Raw genomic sequence first — 9845 nt, forward strand, 5'->3', positions numbered from 1 at the left:
CTTAAATTCCAAATGTACGTTTGTCTCCCGCTCATTAAAGTTTAAACAAGGTGTATAGTTATTTCCCGTTTCTAACAGTAGGGCCCATAGGACGGTTCAAATACGCGGTGCAAACAGCTTGGATGAAAGCGCAGTGTAAGACCATTGTATTTCACTAACCGACACTGCTGATAGTTTGTGTCTCCTTCAGAAGCTAGATATGTTATGATTTATGGTTAATAAACTGTCGTAATAATCTATTTGTTCATCCAGCAACTGCCTCTGAGATGCTTATTATGGGCTACAATGTTCATGGTGCAAAACCACTGTCATAGCCTGTTACCTAATAATTCAGAACCAAGTGGCATATGAGGTCTGCGGGTGTCTAAGCATTGGTACCTTGTTATTAAAGATAGGCGTTACTCATATGTCACTTCACTTTATAGGCTACTAAGTGAAACATTTCGAAAAAGTGTTTTTGTTTTTTTTTTTAATAAAAACTGAATAATCACTCAATAAACAACTCGGCCTAGAGATGCCGTTTCCAAATGGATGATTCGTTATTGTCAGCAGTAAACAATGTCAGCAGTCTAATTACTGTATACGTGGCTACCTCTTAGACTACACCAGTTGCGTCTAACTCACACATATACGCGCTTTCCCAAATGGAAATATATCAACAAATAAATCGCTAAAATGATTAGTTTTATTAGCTTTCATTTTAGGGTAGGGTGGACTATTTACCGCGAACTTATTTCAGTACCTACCTACGTGATGATGCAGACAGCTTGCGCTTCGAGACTCGCTCATTTCTACCACCAGTACCGCCAGCTTGAAACAAAACAATCGAGTTTGGATAATTCAAATGATTTGAATCAGTTTTAAATGACATTAACCTAAAGTTATCGTACATTTAAATTTTTCCAACATACAGTGTTAGGTTGTTTTACAGAAAACTCAATGTAGTGCAGTTTCGAATCTCAAGTACCCTATAACACAACGTATACATTTTTGTTTGTTCATCAGTGCTGAACTTTTTTTATGCTAACGGGTTACGTTTTTTAAGCACAATGATTTTATCTGGGCTTACAGTGCACAATCATTCATTATCTTGTTACAGGCTTTCACAACAATATAAAGAATATATAGAGAAGTGAAATAATTAGTCTAATTATTTTAATAATCCCTTGAGAAGTGCCATGATATACCTAGATCACCGTCTTGACCTCCAGCTTTATTTCTACCATTCATTTCAACAAACATCCACATTTTTAACACGGTTTATATAATATATTCATTCATTCATCTTCAGTAACCGCTTTTGAAGATGTAGTAAAAAATTCAGCATCACGAAGTTTCCAGCTATCCTTTCTTTGAGTCTCATGTTTTGTCCAATAAATTTGTCCACAAATAGTAGGGCTATCTGTGCGGCCTAGTCCCGGTGGAGCGTGTGTGTCAAACTATGCCGTCGCAGGTCACAGTTGCGCCGAAACACCTTTCCGCAGCGCTCACAGGAGTAGGGCTTGATGTCTGTATGGGTGAGAAGGTGAGTTTTCAGATTACTTCTTTGATTAAAGGTTCTTCCGCATGTGGGGCATTTGTGAGGAGACTCCTGTTTAGATTTGAAGCAAGCAAAATATTATTCTCTTAAGGTTTTAATCATAGGTGCTTAAATAGAATGTCTACATAAGCCTATTAAAGTGACTCAGACAAGAATTTATTAGCTGTCGTGGTATGTCGTCCAAATAACGAAATATATTACAGCCGTGACCAACAAGACCCTATTGCATTAGCTAAATATTTTTCATAATGCTTTTTCGATTATCCTGACTGATCAAGATCAAATAATGTGATAAGGATGCTTCGTCTGTACCATGCGTATGTCATTTAAAATATTGAGCTAAGAGGTACTATGTAGGCTATTAAATTAATGCATAGGCCTATGTGTTATATGCGCAAAATTATAACAAAATGGTATCAATCAATATCTCACCTGCATATGCAATGTTTTATGAACTGCCAAAGTCCGTGACTGACAAAATCCCTTTCCACATTCTTGACATTTGAACGGTTTCTCCTTGGAATGGATGTATCTGCAAGCATAACCAAAATCACGGCACACGATGTTAGTTATCTGACTGACAACAGGACATTATTCAGTGATGTATTGTTTGCCACGATTCAAATCATAAAGAATTACATAAATCTCATATGTAAATCTGCTACCACTTCAGTGCAGGCAGATCATTTAGACTGCGCAAAATGTGATACAACAACAATAAAACAAGAACTATCTATGCTTATAGGTTACATGGGAATTGTTTAGGTAGTTGCTCTATAAAGATATGAGAAAGAAGTAACCACCATAACGAAGTCATTTAATTGGTAGAGAGAAAGTAAAATTAGATTCTCTCAAGTACCGGTGATCACGGAGGTGGTCCTGTCTTCTAAAAGCTTTATGGCAGATGTCGCAGGTGTAAGGCCTCTCGTCTGTGTGCGTGCGCTCATGTATAAGTAAGTTGTAGGACTTTGTAAAGTTTCTTCCACAAAATCTACAAATGAATTCCTTTTTGGTTTTTGATGGAAGCCTCCCGCGTGGGGGCTTTCTGTTTGGTGACAGTTTGTTTAATTCTGAGCTCTGGCCGCCGAGACCTGCTGTGAGTTTTAACAGGTCATCGGTCTTACACTCTTCCTCTTGTGTAGCCGCAATGGCAAGGTTAGCAAAGTCAAACCGGGGTCTATCTTTGTGTAGGGCTGGAATTCCATGAGTTATTGTTCCTTGTTTGGGATTGAAGAAGTGTGCAGTGAACGGTAACGCGGGGAACGTGAATCGAAGATCCGTGAGGCCTTGCGCAGCTGACATTTCAGTGATGGTTGATCGGAGTCCCTGCATGTGAGTGTAGCCCAAAGTCCAGTGGTTCATTTGCATTGTCTGCACCGTCCTGAGGCCGTAGAGTCCTTGAATGTGGTCGGCAGCGTGAGGTAAAGTCGGCCTATTTTCTGCCTGTAAGAAAGCGTAGTTGGAAAGGTGGAGGGACGGATGTAGTGGGATGGGGGCCGGCAGAGTCTTACTCCCCATTTTCCAATCGATCACCAATCTCTAAAAGGACCTGTTAAAAATCAAACAACGATTCAAATTAGGCTCTCGTAATCAGTTCTGGTGTAGCCTAGTAGATAGGTAAGCTAATTAACCGAATCTAAAACGTATTGCAGTGATGAGTTATTTTTTAGCCATTATTTTCATAACAGCGAAAGAAAGGGGAAACTTTTTTCCTTTAGCTTGCCGTTTTTTTAGTGAACATAAAATGAGCAGCGTAACACGCGCACACACACACAAATATATATAAATATAAAAATATATATATGTATGTATACTTTCGATAGTCATAAACCTTTCTGAGTGAAGTTCTTTCTGCTTTATAGCATACTAGTATAGAGTACAAAGAGAGGTCTAGGAGTATTTTTAGAGTAGAAAGAACTTCACTCAGAAAGACTTCTGACTATCGAATGCCTCTATAGGAGTTCAAGCATTAAAGCACTAAAGTATCAGACTTTTATGCATATAGCTATATCTATCTATCTATCTATCTATCTATCTATCTATATATATATATATATATATATATATATATATATATATATATATATATATATATATATATATATATAATATTGAATAATATTAACATTAATAATAATTGCATAAATAAGAGTTCAATTTTCAGTAAGGTCCTATAAATCTCGCTGTAACCGATCTGGAGTCTGATGTGGCCGGCTTTAAACCTTACAAAACGGTACGGTAAAAGCTTTGTATACGCAGCGTGAGGAACGCTGCTCTCCGAGGGAATTCCCGCTGCTGGGAGCAGGCTCAGTCCGGGAGCCTATAACATCGCTGCACAAGAGGCTGTCGCTCCCAAGTAACTAGAGTTTGCCGCAATTTTTTTTTGTTTTGTTTTGTTTTAAATGCACATTCACTGGGAAGCTTTGGCCTTGATATCGTTTTGGCAGGATAATGACAAATCCATAATATATGATATTTAATTAAATACAATTCCCGCCACATAAGAAATTTAGTTAAGGTTAATTTTATTTCGTACTATAGGTCTGTAGAGCAGGATATGTTTTGGAGGCTGCAACCGGAGTCATCTAACAACGTCTTGAGTTTAACAAAACAAAGGGTCCTGGATTGGTCCTGGACTGCACTGGTTAGAATGTACTGATTGAATTTTCTATATTAGCATGGCTCCGGCAACGGCACTGGCTGCAAGACAATTCACAGGTTTACGCATATATTAATTCGTTCGATCTAATACGGATTAAAAACGTGTTATTGAAAACGGTCAAAAACAGTTGAAGCTTTCTGTAAGGAGACGTTTATTTGACAGTGCGTCAGTGTCAGCACTCCGTCTTTTATATTTATTACTAATTCGAATGTCTGTTACACAATACCAGTCCACTGTAACTGATTCCATAAAGATAAACAATTATTTCGTTATAGAAGTATTAGTCCCAATAGATTCTCAGTTTAAATTATTTGCGTTTGATGTTGGACTAAATATAAATTATTTCATGCACATGTCAGTGATATTGCCTCATACTGAAATCCCCCCCGTCTATTGTAAGTCTGGCGAATGATGCAGATGGTCTATAGGTTAGTTAATAGTGAACACTTAGTCTTAAAAGAAAATGAACTAAGTGTGACACAAGAGTTGCTGTGTGTTTTGTTAGCCGGTAATTTGATTGAAATACTGGGTTTCCACTATGTACATTGTGATCACATACCCAACAATATTAAGGGTAATAAAATCCTAGAGATACACAGCAGATTAATTCAGGTTCTTACCCAGCAGATATGGATGCCAAAAATCGCGCTCAGTGAGTGCCGTTTCTCAATAATCCACAGTGGTCACAAAGTCTAGCGTGAATCCCATACTAATCACGAAGATTTTTCCATGTGAACTTTACAACTTTCGCTTTACTAAACTGAACATCAAAGGCTGAACGTTTAAACATAAAACGCAATCTCTGTGTAAAACGTGGTTCGCTATGTACTGTTATATTGAAAGGTGTGTGAGCTCTTGGCTATACTGAGAGTTTGATTCAAGTGAGTAAAACGCAACAAGTCCAGCACTTTTCATGGCTACAAGCTTCACAGCTATTAGCCCGCCCTCGACACGCCCTCCCTCCCGCCACCAGCTCCAGTGTTCTTCCCTGTTTATTTCTGTTTAGATAGCAACTAAGATTTAAATCAAAAGAGTTTAACTATGGGGGTGTAGTTCATTTAGCTAGTTAAAGGAGATATTAAAAAGCTGATAGAAAGCTTTTAAACCGGAAAAAAACCCAAAAAACTTTAGTTTGCAGACTGAATTCTTACCTTAAAAACTATAGTTTATAACTTAAATAAAACGGCTATCGGATCAATGTTCTTGTTAACATGTTGACTTGTAACTGGATGATATCTTACTGGCACGCCTAAGGTCATAGGCATGTCAGCCTGGCCAATATTTTGAAAGCCCGAAGAGTGCAGTAAAATATGGTCTTCTTTGGGGACATAAATGCAGTAGGCTATGTGCCAGTAATTTTATGGGGTTGTGTTTCTTTGTAACCAATCGAATGTCAATTACTTGGAAATCTGTATATTTGGGCCGATAATTTTCAAATCCACGAATGCTCAGTGAGTAGATTATTAAATGGTCACCTGTTAAAACGGTTGCACTGTTTGTTTCGCTCATAATATTGCAAAACAATGGCAAATTAAATAAAAAGTGCCAAAAATAAATATGATTAAATAAACATTACGTTATTTTCATGTTAGCCTATTTTTTTTTTTAAGTATTTATTAAAAAATATGTAATTGAAGTTTTATTGCTATGAAAATTAATGGACTGTCTGTGTTTTATAGTATAATATGCTTTGAAGTTCAATGTCCTGAAATAACCAAGTTTATACATTTGCATTCTTGTCTGTTATTCAAAAATGTTTAGGATAAATAAGGATTTATTTATTTATTAAGATTGTGACCACACTAGCATTGTAGAAGATAGTTGTAAATAGAATTTAAAAAAAAAATGTAATTAAAGACATCAGGCTGTATGTGTCAGATATGAGTTACTCAAAACCACAGGACTTAAGAAAAATCGATCTAATTTACCTTCAAGTCAGCAGTCATTTTTTGTACTAAACCGTGAAAAACATCAAAATAAACTTGATATTATCGTACCCCACAGACATACCCCCCAACACACACACACACACACATTTCACCACCACCACCACAGCCAAACAAGGCAACTGCATTTAAATTGCATTACTTTCATTTCATTTCTTCATTCTGTTTGGTATAAACCTTCAGATGTCCTCTAACAGGGTGTGCCCAGACCACAGTGGCTGACATTCTGTCTGTCTGGACAAGGTTAGCCCTTAGTTGGTAATCACACACACACACACACACACACACACACACACACACACACACACACACACACACACACTTGATCTGTAATGGCTGCCCCTAACAATCAGCCAGTGACAGTCTGATCTCCGCCACCCAAACAGACACTGCTGATTCCCTTAGCAGCTGTGTACACACACGTGTCTAAATGGTTGATCCTGCAGTCCCGACATTTTAACTCTCATTATCTCAATTTCTCTTGGGACTCAGAGAACAGAGAGGCAATGAGTCAATATTCTTTCTGTACTTAAAATTAACAATACTCAATGTTGGTCTACTCACGTATTTAGCCTTGATATTTTGTCCGGAACTACGTACTAAATGTTACACATCGCATAAAACGACAAGAAAGAAGAGACTGATTTTGAGAGAAATGTGTATTTACCTTTAGAGGAATGGCACTGGGGGGTGGGTTGGGTAGCAGAGAGTGTTCTCTGACTGCTGAGGTGGGTTCTGCTTCAGGCAAAGTGAAGAACTGTTTCTCCAGTTTCAGAGACAGAGAGAAAGCGACAGGCGCATGGTGAGACAGGATGTCGTCCATGATGGTGGTGGGTTGATCTGCCCTGCTGTGGTTATACTCCTCCTCATTCACTCATCTTGCTGCAGTCTGGGGGGCTGCTTTCATCTTCTTTTTCTCCCCTCAGCATGACATTTCTTATAAATTCACACCTCCTAAAGTTTCAGCTAATATGAAGTGCTCCTGAAATGGATTTTTTTCATTCTATCCTGCAATGCTGTAATCATTATATTGACTGGGATTATTGTGCTTAAACTGCATTTTACTGAATTGTAGTGTGCCAGAGTGTCTAATAACTTATTATTCAATGAATTAGAATTCATTGAATAAAGTAAAACTATTATGAAAATAATCTCCTATTATACGTTCCTTCTAGTTTCATCTAGTATAGCTGATTATGACGTTTAGCCAAACTGTTCACACAAGCACAAAGCAGCATGCATTGCAGACAAATGTCAGGAGTGTAGGAGTGCACATGCAAGCTGTTTGGGACATGAACAATTCACAGACATAAACCCTGATCTGTGAAACACTTGAGAAGGTTACAGTCTAATAATTCCTGAGGTTAGCCCTAGAATTCATACCTTATTTGTCATAAGCTATTGTATTAAAATGTTTTCTTTACTTTCATTAACTCTCTATATAAATTCTTCAGTAATTAACATAGAATTGACAATTTTTACTTAACTTCTTGAATTTCACAGAACACAAACACATCCCATCAGCTCTATAGCAGGGGAGCACCAGGTACAGAGCACAGTGTCCTGAATGTCACAGATTATTTATATAAAACAAATAACCTAACCAAACTGCAAGAGCGTTAGGCACATAATTTTTCTTTACTGTTATCAGTTGCGGTGGAGGGTGTTTTTGGTATTCTTAAGACTTGAGAACTGTATGATGTGCTAAACATCATCCTTCCTGTTGACAGAGTTTTGGGGGTTGGCTGCCATTTGGGGTCTGAGCAGCATCATTAACCTCTCAAGTACTACTGTAAAAGCATGTATCTATGTCACTGCAGTAAAGAGAACTTTTAATGTGTTAAGATTAATTTAAAAAGCCCATTAAAGCCATTTCAATAACAGCTACGTGACTGGCTACAGTCCATTCATAAATGAAAGGCATGGCATGTATTTCTTTCAAATGAATATCATCCTAAAGCATACAGTGGACTATTAAACACATTGTTAATCTTCCACAGACAATTTATAATTTGTGCCATATACTTGTGTCCTTTTTTGCATTTCTGAAAGTTATTTTACAATTTGAATGGCATGATGCTAGCTCTGTGCTCTCCAACAAATTTGTTTGCCTTTCAGGAGCAGGTACATATGGATAAAAGTATATAGACACCTGACCATTACACCCATATGTGCCCATTCCAAAACCATGGCCATTAGCATGGAGTTGGTCCCCCCTTTGTTGCTATAACAACTTCCACTCGTCTAGGAAGGCTTTCCACTTGATTTTGAAATGTGGCTGTGGGGATTTGTGCCCATTAAGGCTCAACAACATTAGTGGAGGCTGTACACTGATATCAAGTGAGAAGACTTGGTGCGCAGTCAGCCACTTCATCCAAAAGGTGTTCTGTGGGGTTGAGGTCAGGGCTGTGTGCAGGCTACTTGAGTTCTTTCATATCAAATTTGGAAAACCATGCCTTTATGGACCTTGTTTTGTGCACAGGGGCATTGTCATGCTGGAACAGGCTTGGGCTCCTTAGTTACGTGAAGGGAAATCATAATGCTACAGCATACAGAGACATTCTAGACAATTGTGTACCTCCAACTTTGTGGCAACAGTTTGGGGAAGGGTCAATATGGATGTGATGATCAGGTGTCCACATACTTTTGGCCATATAGTGTATAGTGAGATAACATTACACTTGAATTGCACACAATTGAAGTCCATTCAATAATCTAGTTGCACCAGAACTAAACCGTCAGATATTCCTATTATTGTGGGGACAATTGCTATATTACTGCAAGCAGCTCATGCAAAAATATTTTGGAATATTTTTTAGTTAGTGCTGTGCAGAGTAAGCAGAGTGTGGCAGGTGGATGTGTGGTTTAGCGGGAGTCTGCAGTGGGAGTGTGGGGGAATGAGCAAATTAATGTGGCACATCTGTCTCTCAGATGCTTATTTAACATGCTGTTTTTTTACACCTTTGGGTTATAATGAGCTGCGTGGAAAAGCCGTTACCGACAGCTTTCTGAACGAACATCTGGGTCATGGATTCTCCAGTTTGAGTGTCCTGGCTCACTTGGTATAACTGGACAATAGAAAAATGGGTTAGCGCCACCCCAACTTGGACTTTCTCCGCATTAGTCACTGCTATCTAATTGAATGCATTCTATAAAGTATCGTCTAGAGAATGTTCCAGTGGCAAATCCACTAGGTATATTTACAGGGATAAGTGTGCACATCCCTGTGAACTTTTACCTCTCAGCACCTTTTCAAAGCCTTATTTTAAATCAGGATTTGCAGGATTCCAGGAGTCACTGGGCATATGTGAATATCGCTCCTCTAATGATATGAACATATCAACAATGTTCCTCCAGCAACAATCCAACCCGCTCAGGCATGGCTGACCTCAAGGCTGTGTAGTCCAGCTGGCACTCAGGTGTCAGAGTATGAGCAGCCAGCTGGGCTTCTCCTGTCAGGAGGACTAGAATGCACAGCCCCCTCTTTGCTCTTGGCCATCCACATATCCTCGAACATCTCCAAGTATGCCTCGTCAGCATCCTGGCATGTCATCCTGGCCAGAGAGAAGGAGCTGAAATGGGTGTTCACGGGGGAGGAGGAGGAGTAAGAGGAAGTTAAGAGACTCTGGAAGCCAGCTTGGCCTGCAGCTAGTCCATCACTCTGGCCAGAATCTCCTGCTGCTGCTGTTGAAGATTT

At 38.8% G+C, this 9845-nt stretch overlaps 1 protein-coding gene across 3 annotated transcripts; it reads right to left on the reverse strand.

Moving 5' to 3' along the window:
- Window positions 1–503: 503 nt before the first annotated feature.
- osr2 (odd-skipped related transciption factor 2) lies at window positions 504–7153 on the reverse strand. Of its 3 annotated transcripts, none has more exons than XM_053612047.1 (4): window positions 6816–7153; window positions 2400–3089; window positions 1973–2072; window positions 504–1591 (listed from the first exon to the last, which is right to left on the reverse strand). In XM_053612047.1, the coding sequence occupies exons 2-4, from the start codon at window positions 3056–3058 to the stop codon at window positions 1412–1414; spliced, it is 939 nt and encodes a 312-aa protein (XP_053468022.1). In that variant the 5' UTR covers window positions 3059–3089; window positions 6816–7153; the 3' UTR covers window positions 504–1411. The 3 variants fall into 3 exon arrangements, with proteins under 3 accessions (XP_053468022.1, XP_053468023.1, XP_053468021.1); XM_053612048.1 differs by lacking the exon at window positions 6816–7153 and adding an exon at window positions 4823–5149 and having other exon boundaries at window positions 504–1509; XM_053612046.1 differs by lacking the exon at window positions 6816–7153 and adding an exon at window positions 4823–5149.
- Window positions 7154–9845: the final 2692 nt, after the last annotated feature.

This window comes from Ictalurus furcatus, chromosome 23, assembly GCF_023375685.1.
Source record: "Ictalurus furcatus strain D&B chromosome 23, Billie_1.0, whole genome shotgun sequence".
NCBI classification, from domain to species: domain Eukaryota; kingdom Metazoa; phylum Chordata; class Actinopteri; order Siluriformes; family Ictaluridae; genus Ictalurus; species Ictalurus furcatus.